We start from the raw sequence: 18981 nt of genomic DNA, 5'->3' as shown, positions 1-18981 counted from the left end.
TGTACTGTTGCAGTAAAACCCCTGAATATGATTGTCATAATCTTGGCCTCATTTGTCTTCGTGAAGGTTGTTGAGACCTGCAAACGTTGCCCAAGGCTTACAGAGAAAGCCAGGGAACCTCAGGTGCAACAGTTCCCATCTATTAATGTGCAAATGTGCTTTGAAAGCTATTTGACATAATATTATTCGCCTCTGTGTCTGAGGGATCCCATGTCTATTGGGGCGCCACCTGTGACTCATCACTTCATTCTGTTCTTTCAGCTGTCTCCATGGAGAAATTCCATATCTCCTCCAGCTTCTCCACTGAGCTTATTCTCCTTCTGCTACCTCATCAATTTATTAGATCACAACTTCATTGTAATCATCAGCATTTAAATCTCTCACTTCTGAGTCTTCAGTTTCAGAGGTTGTGATATCCACTCCAGCTTGCTTCATGACCCCTTCAGTAGCTCTAGTCATTGTTTGCCTCATTAAAGGTAAAGTAAAGGGACCCCTGACCTATAGGTCCAGTCACGACCAACTCTGGGGTTGCAGCGCTCATCTCGCTTTATTGGGCAAGGGAGCCGGCATACAGCTTCCGGGTCATGTGTCCAGCATGACTAATCCGCTTCTGGCGAACCAGAGCAGCACATGGAAACACCATTTATCTTCCTGCCAGAGCGGTACCTATTTATCTACTTGCACTTTGACGTGCTTTCGAACTGCTAGGTTGGCAGGAGCAGGGACCGAGCAACGGGAGCTCACCCCGTTATGGGGATTCGAACCGCCGACCTTCTGATCGGCAAGTCCTAGGCTCTGTGGTTTAACCCACAGCGCCACCCGCGTCCCTTTGCCTTATTAAGAGAACCATTAAAACATTTGGCTACCTATCGCTTCTGGTTAGAGTTCTATTTTAGTGATGCTTATCTCGCCTTGTGCGTGATTGAAATTGAAGCCTTCATACTATCTGCTAGTGACTTTTCAGTTTGTGTTTGATTTGGAACACTGAAGCTTTTAGGTGTCCTAGTAGTGGACACAAATGTATTAATTGTGACAAGTACTTGGAGAGCCAGCAGACACTTAGTATACAGACTGCATACAATGTTGGTTTTGTTGTTGGTTTTGTTCTGTTGAAGGAAAGCAGATTAATGATAAATGGCCTTTGTTTGCTTGCTTCTGGAATGCTGTAATGAATTATGCTAACCCTGGGAATGGATTGTCTTTTTCTATGCAATTTTCCCCTGTTACATTTGTTGCTGTTTTTGTTAGAAATATATTAGAAATTAGAATATAGATTTGACATGTTTTGTGTCACAAAAATAAAGTACACCTTTTTCCCAGTGAAATGTCTGGAAAACTATGGGATATGTGTGTTTTTGAAGGTCTGTCAACATAAGCAAACACACTCTAAATCCGGTTCATAAGTAATACTTTTGCTGGTGTGTAATATTTTTAAAGCCCAATTTTATATTAATACAGAAACCAAATTAAGGCAGCTTATGGGATACAAATAGTTACTATGTTCCATAATCATCAGCTAAGATTTGATACACCATTATTTGACTCTTTAAATTTCTCAAAGCGTTCTTAGGAACGTGGCCTACTGATGAGATGGTTTTAACTGTAAAGTTAGAGCACGCTACAGGACATAGGGCAGGATTAACCAAATGAGTCCCATCAGCGTGAACCCTCAAAATTGGCTTGGGGAGGTGTCCAGAGAACCCCCAGAATAGTGTGCAAAGGGGGGATCATTCCATCTGGGAAGCGGAAATGCTTTTGTGGATGGAGCGTTTGTCATGGCACGGCATTAAAGTCCACCCAATATTTTTAATAGAAAGCTGTACTCTGGCAGGTTTCCTCCCTGGTTTGCTAATCATGGTAGAGGGTTAATGAGGATGCAGTATTTCTAGTGTTGCCGCATGTTAATTAAGAATTCAACTCTGCTGCTTGTGAATCACCAGCTGGTGACTGCATTGGTATAAGACTGTAATTAGTCTTTATTTCTCTTTTGGGGATCTTTTATTAAAAAGCTTTGGGGAAGTCTGAAATGACTGGGCATATTTTACACTGTATAAGTGTTTGTGTCTAATTACATAAATGCACAGCTATGATTACACAGACAAATCCCTTCTCTTGAGCGTGCTCTCATTTATCAACATTAGCTTACAAAAGTAGACTCTTCTTCAAAATACAGGCTTGACAGGGAAACAGTAATTTCCCAATAATGATTTGATATGAAGAAACCAGGAGCAACAAACGTTGAAGTTTTTTCTGCTGTGAACTCAGTAAAGTTCATAGTGAAATAAACGGTTGGGTGGGAGTAAGAAGTACACTAAAATGTTCATTTTAAAAATCTTGTACTGTATTCCTATTGCATTATACATTACATCTTACGTGGTATAGAGACAGGTTTTTGAATAGCCATCAACATACTCTGAGCTTGATGTCAGCTGCAACCCCCAACTATTGTGGCAGATTTTGAGAGAAGCTCCTTCTGGTACTTGCCCTTCTCTTGACATAACCATCTGCTCTCATGCTGAAGATGCCTGATCTTCAACACTACAAAGACAAAAAATGAAGATGTCTAGTCAGTAAAAGTCCATGTTGTTCAAGGTTTGGGCTGTTGAACTTGCATTCCTGTGCTGAACTTCAGCTTCAGCTAACGTTTTACATATTGTGGGAAATGAAACGAGAACTCACTAATTTATAACAGATGGTTTTGAACACGGAGTGGCACAATCTATTTTCTACACTCCAGTACCAAGTTACCTTGATGAGCACATTTACAAGGGAAATAATGAGAAAAGCCTAGACAGAAGACTAGTGCATGTATCTTTTATTTATTTGAGGCTGTTGTTTCTGCACTTCTGGAAGAGTGAAAGATCTGACACTCATAAATTAATCTATTCATGAATAATTATTGCATGTTTTTATAGACCTAGTCCCGCCCCCCTGCTGCCGAAAGTAATCAGTAATGCAATTGTACCATTGTGTGAATGGATTATCCACAGTCAGAGTCATCAGTGCTTCTGAACACCAGTTGCTGGAAGCCACAGGAAGCCACAGTGCTCTTGTTTGGCTCCTGCTTGCGGGTTTCCCACAGGTATCTGGTTGACCACTGAGAACAGGAAGCTGGACTAGATGGGCCATTGGCCTGATCCAGCAGGCTTTTTTGTTCTTATTCCAGTGCTTTTCTAAGTTAAATTGTTTTTCCAAGTCCTTAAACTGAAAAGTTGTAATTGGAACAAATGATTTGATTTGATTTATTATATCTCTATGCCGCTTTTCATTCAAATGAATCCCAAAACCGTTTGCAAACAATAAATAAAAATAACATGATGGAACATAATAGAACATCACAAATAGTACATAATTTGTTGTTGTTGGCATCTATCTGTCTCGGGAGACAGTGGAGGAGTGCACTTTTGGGGCTGAAGTCAAAAGAACATAATGGAACATCACAAATGCAGCATACATAATATAGGATAATTAACAAATCATCAGTGAAACAGCTACAATTTATAAAACACTGTTAACAAACAACTAAAAAATAAGCTAAAAATCACCATTAAAGCAAAAGGCATATTATATGATTAGCAAAACAATACAACATTTATCATACATAAAACAAAATAAACAACATCAGTTCATATATACTCTCTCCACACCCTCATGACTCATATTCTTTCACTCTATACAGCTCATTAAAATACACAGTCTTATAATGCCCATGGCAGGAACTCACTTGGGCTGAAGGTGGGGCAGCACAGGTGAGACCAACCACCCTCTGATGGCAAACAGGTCTCTCTCCCTCTCCCCTCCCCTTCTCCTCACAGTTCTTCTTCTGGAAACAGTTCCCTTATGAGGGCTCCTAAGGCTGGAGGGGGGGGGCGGGTGAGGCAAGGCAGGTGGAAAAGCCATTACCTGCTGGCCAACACAGAGTCTTTCTCCCCTTACATTGGAATTAAAATAGGTTGAGATTATGGCTGTGATGATCAGAAGCAACTGAAGGACCTTTAGGGATGCCGCCTGGCTTTTCAGCTGCCAACCTAGAAGCAACAGAATATGGTGCCTGTGGCAGTGGCAGAGTGCTAGTTGGGGAGTTGAGGTGCTCAGTCAGCATCCATTGCATATGTTCCTCTCACCTGCCATGAGCAAAAAATGGATCCTGATTACTATGCAGCATTTTTCATTAACGGTTGAAATTCAGAAAATCTGTGCTATATGTCTCAATAGCACTTACAAGAATTAAGCTGGTAGAGGGAGGACATCCAGTTTATTTCCTGTTGTTTCCTGCTTCTTTTCTTGCTCTCTCCCCTTGTTCAGTTTGTTATCATAACTGCTCTTTTCCCTCCCTTTTCAGTCTGTCCACAGCCACCCGAGCCTGAGAATGGAGGCTACATATGCCACCCGTCCCCCTGCAAAGAGCCATTGACATCTGACAGTGTCATAGAGTATTTATGTGAGGAAGGCTATCTGCTGAAGGGAGACTACAAATATTTGACTTGCAAGAATGGAAAGTGGAACCCAGACATGGAAGTTACCTGTAGGCTCAGCCAAGGTCAGTAATGCTTCACTGTGAATATATTCACTCTCATTTTGTTGAATGCCTTTCAAGTACTAGCACATAAATCAGCGCCTGTCTAGACCTCAGAAAATGCATTGGGTTAACCTTATTATCTAAGGGCACGTTGCCACTGCAAACTTGTAATCATGTCTTTCCTGAAGTGTAAGTTGCTGTGTGAGAGACAATTCTGCCAAAAATCTCTAGCCCATTCCTACCCAAATTCACAACATTCTCACACACCAGTTTTGGTTGGTAAAAAGGTTTCATGCCTAACTCTGAATGATTCCCCTTGATCTTCTTTTAAAATAGCAAGCTTATGGTTTAAGAGCAGCCCTGTAGAGGTTGTTTGATTTAAAATCCCATCAGCTTCAGTGAACCTGGTCAAGTTGAGGGAGAGGGGTCTAATTTGGATATTGCTTGATTGTACCCTGCTGCAGCACAGAATGTTCTCTCTGCCTAGTCCTGCCTGTCTCAAAAATAAAAGAACTTTCCCAAAGTAACTTGACAGTTGTGTCTTGCAAGGTTTTTACCAGTTGGATAGGAATTCCTTTCCCATGACAGAAAGCCAAGAAGTCTGCAGGAAAATGTTTGTCATTTAATTGACCATGAGGTATTGGAGCAGAGGGAGGGAGGAGTGTGTGTAATTGAATAAAATGTTGTGGAAAGGAGAAATTCCCTGCAAGCTGGATGATGTGCTGAAAATCATGCATGTTTTTAAAGATTGTTGGGGTGAGTGGAGGAAGGATTGGTGCTTTCTGCACAACAGGAAGACAGGCTATTAAACAGATAAGATGCAGCAGTCTCACAGTTCACCAGTATGCTCGATGAGAAGTTGACTTAGTCATCCAGACATAAATAAGGAGAAAATTTCAACTCCTTGTTCCTTTGATATAAAATGCAATTCAGATGAGAGGTAGGGGTGGGTGGGTGCTAGCTAGTAGGGTTAGCTTGCATTCATGTAACCAAATAGCCTCAACACTTGAAAGGGGCCCTGGCTGTCAAATGGTTAAGGGTCACTTGACAACCCAATGAATGCATCTGGGACAGGTCTCTCCCTAGGACAATTCCACATGGTACTGACTTGAGGACAAAGCTGGCCTTGTGAAGACCAGAGCATCTTTATAATCCTACTTTCTCTCCTAGCCCAGTTTATTAGGACTCTTATTTGGTGACGGGAAACAGCTGCTTCATAAGAAGAAACCATTAAAAAACAACCTTTTCTTTTGCTCTACAGATAAAGGTTCACCTCCAAGTGTAGGAGTGCCCACCCTGTCCATAGTGGCTTCCACAGCAAGCTCTGTAGCTCTCATCCTCCTCTTAGTTGTGTTGTTTGTTTTGCTGCAGCCAAAGCTGAAGTCCTTTCATCACAGCAGGTGAGCTTCTGGGAGTTGGTGGAGATGACCTGTAACTAGAGGGCAGATGTTTGTGCATGCAGATGCTGTTGTCCTGCCTACAATCATGCTTATTGCCTGCTCCTTTTTATTATTCTTTTGGTGTTATTTTCACTCTTGTGGATTTCTTCTCTAGGTTGAGTTCTAGTAGACAGAGTATCTGCATTCTTTGGCAAAAAGTTGCTATCAGGCTGCTGATCCTGCTGCAAGTCTGCACAACTAAGACTGATCACTAAGCTTAACGCAGTCTAGCAGCTCCATGTTGCGACCTGCAAAGGCTTGATAAGCCTCTTTTTCTTATTGCCTCCAGGGGATTGTAGAAAGGGGGGCGGGGGCTGTGAAGACTGCATTGGGCTTGATGGTTCTCAAGTTGTGCAGGCCTCTAATGACTGCAGTTTCATAATCTGTAGAGAAGATTCAGCCTTGGTAGTTCCTTGGGAAGCATTCCTTAGGCACAGCTTTTACTGATGAATTTTGGCAGGGGTCCAAAACAGCCTGCTAAAAGTTGTGGCTGCCAAGATCCTACAATTTCCCCTGCTGGTTTGGCCACTGCATGGCCCAGAGAGCCTTCTCACTCTTACCTGCAGGAAAAGGGAGAGTGGGGGGCTTGCACACTTGACCTTTGTGCAGCTGAGGTGCTCTTGGCACTTCAGTAACACAGTAGCTAAACAACCCCTATCCAGCCTCCCACTTTTGGAGCTGTGGGGAGGGATTGCAGTGCAACTACCAGAATACTTGTCCACCACCATAGTTCAAAGGTTGGGGGCTGCTCATGCTCACCTGATGGTGGCGATGCACTTGCTGAGTGGAAGCTTTGCTTTGGTCTTCACTTAGAGGGATAGGGGAGGGCTTAGTATAGAAGCTTAGTGAGCCTTCCAAGTCTCTGCTGCAGAGGCTGTTAAATGGCAGCAGTTAAGTAGCTATTGCTGAAATACAGGCATTAGTATGTGGGTTCTGGGTCACATAGAATCATAGAATTGTAGAGTCAGAGGGGCTCTGAGGATCATCTACTCCAACCCCCTGCAATGCAGGAATATGCAGTTGCCCCATACAGGGATTGAACTTGCAACCTTGACATTATCAGCACCATGCTCTAACCAACTGAACTATCCAGGCTTATTCACACAGAGCATATTTTGCAGCGAGGTAGAAGAAAGGCATGTTCTTTTGAGAGAGAAGGGACTTTCCATCTTACTAGTTTTTATATTGGAACAAACAGTGAGCTTCTCAGATGCAGAATTAGGCATAATTTTCCTTTCTAAGCCCAGTATCTGAAGTAGCAGGAGGCTTGGTGGTTGGGGAGAGAAAGTCTGCCTCTTAACAAGATAATGAACTCAGGGCAGCAATCACACAACACAGAAATTATTCATTGAGGAAAGCGCCAGAAACATCTGTGGTGCTCTTTTGCAATGTATGTAGGCGATGAGGCCCACAGTAACAGGCACTGCTTTGTTGCTTCATGGCTAATTTCTGCGGCAGTCCTGTCTGCTGTTCTGCTTTTACACTCTCCAATTTTGCATGGAAACAGATCTGAAGCTTAGTCTCAAACCATATAGACATGTTGTCTTTCCTATACCATTCTCTTGGATAATGGACACCCCCCTTCCCCCAAAAGAAGAAAACATTTGTGCATTCTTTTTTAAGGTATGCTGTTCTTTGCAGCAGCAGCAGCAGCAGCTGTGAAATGGAACACCCATTTTAGGGGTGGGCAAACAGAGACCAATAATACTTGTCCATTTCACAATTGTAAAACTCAGCAAAAGCCTATTTCACAGTAGGGGGAGTGGTGATGTTAGCTGTTTCTCTATTAAGGGTAAGTGTAAAGGGACCCCTGACCATTAGGTCCAGTCGCGGATGACTCGGGGGTTGCAGCACTCATCTCCCTTTGCTGGCCAAGGGAGCCCGTGTACAGCTTCCGGGTCATGTGGCCAGCATGACTAAGCCGCTTCTGGCGAACCAGAGCAGCGCACAGAAACGCTGTTTACCTTCCTGCCTGAGTGGTACCTATTTATCTACTTGCACTTTGACATGCTTTTTAACTGCTAGGTCGGCAGGAGCAGGGACCAAGCAATGGGAGCTCACCCCGTCGCGGGGATTCAAAACGCCAACCTTCCAATCAGCAAGCCCTAGGCTCAGTGGTTTAGACCACAGTGCAACCCGCGTCCCAGTTTCTCTATTAACCACCATCAATACACACTAGACCACCTCATTACGCTTAAAATAAAAACAGAAAAATGGGCTGCTGCTACTGAAGCTCAGTTATGAGGGCAATTCAGAAGCCACGGTAAGAAGGAAGAGAAGCATACATACCTCCCTTGGCTGGCCAGAACAAGGGAGGAGACTGCCGCTGAAGCCAGGCCATGTGACTCAGTGGGGGCAAGCAAAAAGTGTGTTATAAGTGATGGAGAGCAGGGAAAGAGTGCGCTTTGGCTGGTGGGTGCAAGAAGGGTGCTGCTCCATCTGCCCCAATTAAAGGGCCACCTCTGATTCTTTAGATTTTGGTTTTCTACTAGGAATTCTGACATTGCTTGGGATAGCTATCAATTCCTTTGTCTCAGAAGCTGAAGCCCTTGCTTGAATTGGACATTCGAAATCTTACTTAGTTCTGGAGACTTGATGAGGGTTTGTTAAAACAAACACACACATATGTGGGAGGAACCCCAGACAGTTCCCTGGAAATGATGAGAATTTTCCCTCCTGCTATGGTTTGACACATGCTGTTCTTAGTCACAATATTCCCAGTCATTCTAGCTGTTCTTAACCTGGATATAGGGTTCAGTGCCGAAGCATTCCTGGTTGAGGAGTCTCATTGAGCAGTTAATCCTCCTGACAGACAACTTTTGCTGCTGTATAGACCATTTCTCTGGCTTCGGATGCAGAGAGCTGTTCCATAGAAGCCCAGCAATATTGCGATACCAGCCCAGGAAGTTAAATGCCATAATTTTTTTTTTATCAGGGCGCAGATTCCAGAGCTGTGGCTCCTCGCCTTGATTATGGGGTTATGGTATAAGGTGTTTGCTAATAGTTAATAAATTCACCTCAGTTTTCTGTCTGTTGCTTAACACTCATATGATACCGTTTGCTGATGAGGTGAATTGTCCCACTATGTCCCACCACTCTTGAGTAGCTACTATAGTCATTTGTGTCCAATATTTCATGTGTGTGAGTCTTAGGTCCCCCCCTCCCCAGTGTATAACTTACAGAGTTAGTATCGCCCAGTGCTCAGTTAAGAACTGGGAGTGTCCAAGTTCAAATCTCAGTTCAGCCATGAACACACAGGGTGGTCTTAACATTGTTCCTTAGTGTCTTCCCTGCCCATCTGCAGTGCACAGAGGGATGGTCATATTGCCTGTCTTACCTGCTTGTAAGGGCTGAGGTGTAAAGAGCTTAGAAACCTTAAGTGTATTTCCTTTTTCAACCGAAAAGGGAAGCATGGAGTTTGGCTGCCACATGGCTGATGTGCCCTGGGTGCCATGACAGGCTAGGAAGCCCCTTGTTTCCCTTTCCTGCTCCAGCATTCCAGTTGCTAAATTGTCCCCAGCTTTCCTCCCAGGCTTGAAACTGGGATGGGGATTAGACTGCCAAACAGTTGCTGAGATGAACCTTGCCCACCCACCCCCTGCACCTCCAAGGCCAGGAATCTTGCTTCTTGCTTGCCATTGCCAGTGAAAGTGTTGAAGTCCAGTTATGCTGGCTGATTTCAAGTACAAAGTGTAATGAAACAGCATGTCGAGAAGAACTGAATCTAGGAGTTCTGCAGATACAGCATTGCACAAATGCTTTTGTATTCTTGGGCATCACAGAACATAATGTGGATTCTTTCTCTAAAATTCAAATGCAGGCGTGATCAAGGTGTTTCTGGGGACCAGGTGTCCATCGTGGTGGATGGAGTCCAGGTGGCGCTGCCATCCTATGAAGAAGCTGTCTATGGCAGTGCTGGGAACTGCATACCTCCTTCGGATTCACGGGTACAGATTGTCCTTTCGGAGGGAGCTGGGCAAAGTGGAGCGAGGGAGATGCAGCAGCCACCAGACCAAGTGGGTCACAACTGCTTTGCTGGGGAGGATGAAATCCCTGGACGCTCTGGACTGTGTGAAGCTAGCAGCTCTCACCACTCGGAGGCTGTTCTAGTTCATCAGGCGACCACCTCCTCTTGGGTTGCTGGTGCATCTTGTAGCAGACCTGGGCACAAAGAAGCTCCAGACTCAGAAAGCAGTGATGTACAAAGCCTTCTATCACTTGCTTCCTCAGAGGAGTACACTGATGGTAAGCAAACTGAAAAATAAGTCTTTCACCTAAACTCCTGCTAATTGGAATTTTAAAAGTTCATACACCCTAGTATTTCCAAAGTGCCTTTCACTCTTACAGTAGAACATTTACAAGGAGAAATATTTTATTAAAAGTACTAGGATCCTCCTCCCTTATCTTCCCCCTTTCTCCCACATGGACACACAATCCCTAACAGCGTTCTGGTATAAGTCATTCAGTAATGGACTGAGTAATGATGTTGCTTCTGGTGTGGATCTACAATGGTGGCTATTCATTGGTCATAAAAACTGGCAGTCACAATTGTAGTGCACATTCTGGGGAAGAAAAAACCCTGCACATTACAGTTTTTTCTGTGGATCATAGCTGCTAACTAGCAGCAGCTAGAATGGTGACTGGGAGTGGCCTCTTGGACCATTTAACACCGGTCCTAAAGGATTTTCATTGCAGAGGCAGAGCTAGCTGGTCCGGCACCTGGAGCGGCGTGCAGCTGGGGGGCGGGGCAAGCATCCCAGGGGGGCGCTGCCCACGGTTAGCATTCCAGGGGGTGCCCCGCCCGCTGCAAGCGTCCCGGGGCAGGCGGGGCAGCAATGTCACCCTCCCTCAGGGATGACACCCGGAGCGGGCCGCACCCACCTTGGTTTGCCTCTGCTTCATTGGTTCCCAGTGTGTTTGCAAGCACAATTCAAAGTGTTGGTGCTGACCTTTAAAGTCTTAAATGGCCTCGGCCCAGTATACCTGAAGGAGCGTCTATTTATTTATTTATTTATTTCTAACTTTCAAAAACTAGTGCCCACAAAATAGCCTTCTATGAGGCCCAATTTTTGCTTCCCATCACGAATAAAATTGTGTGCGTTTGAATCAAGCCAAGAACAACAACAAAAGCACATCCTTATCTTGTAATCTGAATAAACTCTACCAAATTAGTAAAGTGTCCTAAATGTGCATAATTGGTTCCTGCTGCTGAACTCTGGACTTTGTATTTTAATGTGGATGACAGAAAGTGCAGGATGTTGTGTGTGGAGGGGAAGAGAGAAGTTGATCCTTTCTGCTGTGATTATTTTGCAGTCCTTTGACACCTGCTGAAGAAAGCAGCTTTAGTCAGTAAGCCTTAGTCTCTCATCCCAAGAAAATCCTCAATAGTTAAGAGACTTTGGGGCTTTGCTAGGGGAAAGTCCTTGAAGAAGCATGACTGACAAGGGTTTTAAAGGGTGGCTCATTTTTATAGAAGCTTGACATGGTCAAATAAGAACTTGATAAACGGAAAGGGCTTTATGGACAGCCGAGACTTATATCAAGACTGTGCTGTGTGGTATTTCAGATATGGAACGTAAACACAAAAGATTGTTTAACTTGTCTTTTTTCTCTCTTCCTCTCTCCCAATCCAGATATTCCATTGTTGAAAGAAGCATGAGGCTTGCTGCGTTTGTCTAGCCTTTTCTCTCCATTTTCCTTCTTCCGGGATGGTGAGCACTCCTCGCAGACTTTCCCCACCTTCATGCGCTGTGCCCTGAATACCTCCAGACACATACCCCATAGCTGAAGATCCAAAGGATGCCGCCAGGATGCCTCCTCGATGCATCAGTGGGGTGTACAGGGTGCCAGCCGTTCCTCCCCACATTTTATCTACATTAAGGGGGGGCTTCAGTGACGTCAGTGGACTTAAGCTCCTCATACCTCTCCCCTACCCCACCAAATGTTTGAGTGTGGTCCCTGGAGAGCTGCTATTTACTTGTGCCTTGCTCCTTCTCACACTGGCTTGTTGCAGCTTCTTGTGGGCTTTACTAGCTTCTGGATTTCTGCTCAGAAAGCAGGGCCAAAAAACAACAACCAAGCTTGCTTTTCTGGGTGCAAAGAGTTTCCTTCCATTTATTCACTGTCTTATGAAGGCAAGTCAGAACACCTCTGGGTGGGCTGTGAGGAGGGGGTGGGTCAGAGTCCAGCTGTAGCGACATACACATACTGTTTCCCTCAGTTGTTTTCAGCAACATAGACTACTTAACGTAGCTGCACTTGAACTTGGGCAGTGTTGGCTATGTTAAAGGCCACTGCAACTTGCCAACCTTTTTTCTTTTTCTTTTAAAGAAAAACAAGATCATTAGTGGCAAGCTTGGGCTGCCACTTGCTTTTCTTTGTTTCCCAAAGAGAGGGAGAAAGTGAACACTTGCTAGGGTGAAGTGTCTGTACCTCTGCAAGCTTCCATTTAAACAAAACAAAACTGTCCCCCCTCTACCTTGGTTCATCAAGGACGATTCTCTAAACTTGGTGTGAGCTGAAGTCTAGGGTTGTCTTGAGACAAACAGCTTAAAGCAATTCAATCTATGACCAGATTTAAGAGCACTTGCATTGAGAAGCCCACATGGAAAATGACTGCCCTCTTCCTAGAACAGCCAGCCTGCCAGCAATACAGCTGTACCATAGTTGATCCAAAGCCTTTCATCTTGGAGTGTGTTGAGCTCGTTTTCTGTGGAATGACTGTAGGATGTCAGTGTGTGTGCACATTGTGCTGTTCCCCGAGTAGGGTTCATCACCTATGCCTTTACTTTGACCCACCTTAATGAGAGAGCAATTTTGGCCTCACCACTTTATTTTTGTTGCTGTTGTTGGGTCCCATCCTTGCGAAAGCAATGCCAGGGCTTTTAGTGTTTAGCCTGCATTGCTTATGTCTTCCTCCTGGTTCTGTTAGAACCTAGTCATTGGAAAATGGATCACCATTAGCAAGTACCTAGCTTTTTGTATCTGGCATGTCCTGTTTGCCTTGAATGAATAACAGTGATAGTCTGCCTTAAAACAAAATAGAATGGAAAGAGCCATGCTGCTGTCTTTACCCTTTCGGAAGACCCCTTGCCCCAGTTTCTTCCTCCACCCACTCCCATTGCACACTGCTTCTTTCTATGCAGGGAATATGTTCACTTACCTCCACCTTTTTCCATATAAATATACTTATTGCTCTTGTTTATCTAGCCCTCTGTGGTCAGTGCATTGCAGTTTGATGGCATCATGGAAGTATAAATTCCCAGATTTTCTCCAGTGAGCCTTCCTTAATTGAACAGTTCTGTGACCTTTGCTAAAGATTCCTACAACAAAAGTGGAATGGCTTGGTTGCCAGTTCTCACACGTGGCCCTGTCTTAAAGGCAGGGTGAGCACACAGAACCACAGTGTGCTTTAAAATATCAAGGGAACTAGAAAGCCCGTCCTTTGAAAAATGGAAGTGGCAGAGGTCAACCCCGTTTACTGCCTCATAACAATGCACTAATATGGGAGGCAGCTGTGGAAAAAGGCAGCACTTTGCCTCCCCCCCCCAACCTGCCTACCACCAACAAATCTGAATGGGAAGCAGCACGATTCCCTGGGCCACTGTCCGTGTTCTCCAGCATCAGATGGGCATTGCACACTGTGCACATTCCACACAAAAGCACACAGTTTGGTACTGAATATAGACCCAAGCATTCAGATAATTACAGGTTGCAGCTTTAATTCAAAGCTGTTTAGCTCCTTTGTGAAAATTGCCTTGCAAATCTGTGGGTGATGTATCTGATTGAAATCAGACCATCGTCTTTTCTTCGCCGGCTTATTTGTATGCTGCTTTCTCACAGGATTTTGCTCAGATTGGTTCACAACATATCTAGGGACTGGCAACCGCAATTAAAAGAATGTAAGAAAAAATAATTATAATGATAATTAGAAAAACACATCATTTAAAAATCAGTATGTACAATGCCGTGGAAAACAATATACACATGCTAACGTAACAGTTTAAAATTAAGCAGAAGAGAGAATAAAGTCTCAGGGCTCTGCATAGTTCCTCATCCTTCATCCTGATTAGCAGAAGCAAACTAAATTGCCCAAGAGTAGCCCAATGGATGGCAATTAGTTTGCTTTTTATAATGTATACAGGCCACAGAAATGTGGATTGCCTTGATGCCCAGTATTGACTGTTATCACAGAATACATATATGGCCCTAACCTTAGGCTTTCCAGGCTTGCTCTTTGAGACCCCCAGTGGTAGAGCAGGTTCTCTCACCTTGTTCAGAGAGTGCTGCTCTTCTTCAATGTGGTGTTTAGATCAGCCTTCACTAACTGGATGCCCTCCAGATGATTTGGAGTACAGTTCCCATCAGCCCCAGCCAACACAGCCATGCTGTGGCTTAGATTCCTCTGCTGTTTATAAAAGAAAGCCTCCCCCCCCCCACCCTGCCTGATATATTTGGGATGTTGTTGCATGGGGAGGTTATATCAGCAATTAAAGAGCACCATTTATGCAGAAGGATTTAGCTGTGCCCATATCTATTATCTTGAGTTGCAGTGACAGATCTGCTAAATGTTTTGGACGGTGTGAAAGAGTGGCAGAATTTTGGGTGACACCTAGCCCAAAGAAAAGTATATAGTTTCTTCCTTTTTTGTTTAACAACAGAATGAAGCAATAACACCACTCTTAATTTCCATCCCCCATTCACCTGTGGATGGTTCATATTTTTTGTGCAGGTACATGAAGAGTCAGATATCAACTTGAGTCTTAAATCTGGAATAGGCATTTCACCTGAGTAATTTAAATGAGGGACACAAAAGAACTTTATGGTTGAAATCTTATGGGAGACAACAGAAGAGCAGTTTTTCTCTTTCATAAAATTTGGTTTTTGAAAAATGGAATACAAATGTTATGGTCTTCAGGCTAAGAATATAGGTGCCCCCCCCCTTTTTAAGATTTTCTATTCTCAGGTTCTTAAATACAAATTTATGAAGGGCAAGAATAGCAATAGCTATTATCTATAATGCTCAGGGCATCTATTCTAATGCTCAGGCTGGAAATGAAGGGGGTCCTCTGTTTTAAAACCATGACACATTTTTTAAGAATTCTGAGACATCAGTTGAAACAACCACTGGCCCAATGCTGTGTGGCTGTTAGGTGCCTAATAAGTCAACTAATTTAATTAAATTCTTCCAGTCTTGTGTACAGAATGCCAGATGCTGCAAGGACACACTTTGTGCCTGGCAAGAATAAAACTCCTCTAAGGTTGTATTTGTCTACTTTTGAAAATTGTAGGCATCTAGAATTTGATTCTGCAGGCTCACCTTGCCCTTTGAATGCTGGAACATAACACCTCTGATAAATGAGTGGTTCCCATGCCATGTCACCCTCCATTTAGAATATTGGCTGATCATATGAAACTGCCTTATACTGAGTTAATGCTGGCCAGAAAAGTCTACTCTCACTGGCAGAGGTCTTTCCCAGCTGAAGTGGGATGTGTGTGTGCGTGTGCGTGTGAAGAGCTGAGGAATTGAATGTGGGACCTCTTGTGTACACTGCATGTACTCTACCACTGAGCAATAGCTCTTCCCTTATACTTCCATGCACCTACTGCTAAAAGCAAGATAACACTTGTTTAAACTAAAATGCAGCACTTCTCCAGTGGTTAGATACCTACGGTGGTAAGCTGCCAGGATATTTGTGCATCCAGTTTATGTATGGCACATACAGCAAGTGTCTCTTAAAACAGCTGCTGCTGACATTGGAGACCTGCTGGAGAGAGGGCAGGAGTCAAGATTGTCTGTTTGAGGTATGATGAGGCCCATTAACTACTGATGACCCAAGAAGCTTTAGCATTTACAGGAAGCCTGGTGTCCTTGCCATGGTGTCACTCCTCTTGGAGGAAAATCTGAAACCTGAGAGCCCATGCAAGTTGCGGCAAATAGGATTACCATTTAGGTTGCAATACCATACACATTTACCTGGAAGTAAGTCCCACTTAACTTAGTGAGGCCTATTTTTCAGCAAACACTTATAGGATTGTGCATTCAGGTTTCTCAAGTGCTTAGCTTTGAAACTTGCTCTCACGTAAAATTAGTTGGAGCAAGAGGTGAAGTAAGACATTGGATTGGCTTTCCATTTTTAATGGCATGAATACAGTAGGCTTTGATGCACCCTACAGATTGAGAAAAAACAGGCAGGACAATGGATGAAGGGGAACTGGAGGGGCAGGGCACTTGGGTGCAGGCTTCTCTTGCATCAACTCTTTTCTAGGGCCACTTCTGGTACACATTTTTTCTCACTGGAGCGCTTTTGTATGATAATTCCTTGCAGCATTTTTAGGCAGAGTGTTAAATGCATGTTACTAACTCTGAGAGAGAAAGGTGCCGCCCAACTCCTCATTGCCTTTTAGAACTAAGTGGAGATTGAAAGGGCTTCTTTGTACACTCCATACTTAATTTTACCACTTTCTTGGTGAGAGATTTTCTTTTGGATACCACAGGGGCTGCCAGGGGCTTTTTGCACATGAGAATGCATACTCATGTCTACCAAATAAATGAGTAAATACCACATTAGTTGGTTTCTGTGGCGCATGGGGAGAGCATTTCCAAAATCAAGATGCTCGTGGTACCTGCACTAGGGTAATATAGCACATGCACAACTGAATCTGTTAGTGTACTGTTTCTTAATCCTTGTGAGGAAGTCTGTGACTTTCTTGGCCAACCTGCTGCCCACCAGAGGTTTCTTACTACAGTGTTTTCAGGTGGTTTAAGCAGTACTGGATGCATTGTATTACAGCTCTACCATCATTTCCAAATATGGTCCACCCATACACATTGTTCAGAAAAACAAAGTTGGCCGTGAGTTAAGATCAGTTCACAATTTACACGTCTATGGAGTGACTACTGTCTAGTGTCTGTAAACACATCAATACGTGCATTTCTGTCACACTTTATTATTGGTATGGGGAAACCTGTGGACCTCCAGATGTTGTGGGACTACACCTCCAACTATCCCTGACCATTATCCATCCTGGTTGGGGCTGATGAGTGTTCCCACCCCTGCATCTACAATAGATGTTGTGCCCACAGCAGAAAGAACTGCTGTTTTAATGTGTGTATCAGCCCCCTTACTGCTTTTATAGTAGCGTAGTGAGCATACAAACAAAGGACTGAGTATGGGGGGGGGGGTTGGTAGGAAACCTTCCATTGGCTCGATTCATGTTAGGTAGTATCCTATGGATCTCTCTCTCTCTCTCTCTCTCTCTCTCTCTCTCTCTCTCTCTCTCTAATGCTTCAGTCCTGGGCTTCTTTCCTGTGAGTTTTTAAAAAATTGCTTTTGGCGTTGACCACCTCTGTCACTTTATTAAGATTTCAATGCTTGCACCAGAGGAGATGTGTGTTGAATGGTGAACACTTCTATGTTAATATATATCTTGAGATACTGGCTTCTGCTAATACTGGTTGTCCATTTCTACTGGAGATAGCACTGCTGCATTTGCTTTTACATGGAAGCTCACACAGTTCAGACCAAATGTTCCATCAGAACAAGCACTTGCACACCTTCTGTTACCCAGTGGGCAGGCTGCAGGTAGTTGGAGATGCAAACACACAGGGAGAACCTGGTTGCCTTCAGTGCTTTTTATTTGTTTGTAATCTGAGTTGCACCACTATGAAACTATTTGCAGAATGGTACTCGTATATATGTGGGATTTAAAAATACCATAACGCTGTGCAGGATGTCAATCAGTTTTTATTTTGCTTTATTTTATATATATATATTTTTCTGGTATCCTGTACATTGAAGTGGGTGTGAAGATAGTATTTTAATATTTGTACAAAGTTTAATTTAATTTCAATTATTCTATGTATATAACTGCATTTCTAAATTAAAAAAAAATCTTTTGAAGTTAATTGCTTGAGGGTTTTTTTTTGTCTGTACAAGAAGTATTTTGATGTGATCCTGCTTCCTTCCTTCCTGATACCATACAGCTGAATAATAGCCCATTTATCAAGCTCATAGAACAGAAGGCTCATCAATTTGGAAAGCGGATTTCTCTGCTGGCAGAAAAATTGCTAGCATGCCTCCTTCATAGAATCAGAGAATTGTAGAGTTGGAAGGGACCACGAGAGTCATCTAGTCAAACCACCTGCAAAATCTTTTGCCCAATGTGGGGCTCCAACCCATAACTCTGAGATTAAGAGTCTCAATGCTGTACCGAATGAGCTGTTCAGCAGCTGTTCAGCAACTGGCTCACCTGGGCAGAGGGACACCCCTATTCAATCTCTAACCCCTTCCCTCCAAACAGCCCAGCATAAATGCTGTTTGGATTGCTCTGTTACTAAGGATCTTTTGTGTTTCTCCAGCCTGGCATTTTTCTTATATGGCAAGCTTGAGGCAAAGTATTTCCATTTTGGGAGACATGGTGCATTTATTTTTATTTTTTTAAAATCTGAATAATCAAAAGTGGCCAAAAAACCCCACTAGAGATCCTCACCAGTTCATTCTGCATCAGGGAGATCCTACTTTCGTTCTGACAAGTTCCAAATTTGTCTGAAACAGCCCCACTTTGGTTTGGGAGTCATCAGTCTCTTTTTTTACCCCCATTCTACTTGGTGATAGTTTAAAAACTGATTGTTCTTTCCATTTTGGTGGAGAGTGGGTGGCCATGGGTGAGAAGCCAGATGGCTGAGAACTGAGCTGTGAAAGGAAACGTATATTTGGACACTCAGGTTTGGAGGGACCTAAACAAGAAAGTTCAGGAACTAGCCGGGGTATCCACTTTATTTGCTGAGAGGCAGAGATAAGGAAAAAGGAAAGGACCCCTGCTAAGCCTTTTCTGAGAGGGAAAGGCAAGAATTAAATTCACACACTACTCAACCTGAGATTTCCTGTGTACTTGTGGTTAATAAAGTCAAAGATTTAGTCTTACAAAACATTAATGTTTACTGGAAGCTTAAAATGTTGGATTGGTCTCTAGGTTCAAAACATCTTTGGTTTCACAGATTACAGGTGAAACTCAGAAAAT

At 43.5% G+C, this 18981-nt stretch overlaps 1 protein-coding gene across 4 annotated transcripts in view; it reads left to right on the top strand.

Moving 5' to 3' along the window:
* The window catches only part of SUSD6 (sushi domain containing 6), a 59523-nt gene extending 41657 nt beyond the window's left edge, over positions 1 to 17866 (top strand). For all 4 annotated transcript variants that reach the window (XM_053384947.1, XM_053384939.1, XM_053384964.1 and 1 more), the window contains exons 3-6: positions 4343 to 4540; positions 5781 to 5919; positions 9779 to 10203; positions 11592 to 17866. In XM_053384947.1, coding sequence (XP_053240922.1) covers positions 4343 to 4540; positions 5781 to 5919; positions 9779 to 10203; positions 11592 to 11617 — 788 coding nt within the window. In that variant the 3' untranslated portion in view covers positions 11618 to 17866. The remainder of the gene's footprint in view (positions 1 to 4342; positions 4541 to 5780; positions 5920 to 9778; positions 10204 to 11591) is intronic.
* The last annotated feature ends 1115 nt before the right edge of the window (positions 17867 to 18981 follow it).

This window comes from Podarcis raffonei, chromosome 1 (assembly GCF_027172205.1).
Source record: "Podarcis raffonei isolate rPodRaf1 chromosome 1, rPodRaf1.pri, whole genome shotgun sequence".
Classification (NCBI taxonomy): Eukaryota; Metazoa; Chordata; class Lepidosauria; order Squamata; family Lacertidae; genus Podarcis; species Podarcis raffonei.
Note: the sequence above shows the minus strand (reverse complement) of the source record. Positions and strands in the feature narration are given on the sequence as shown.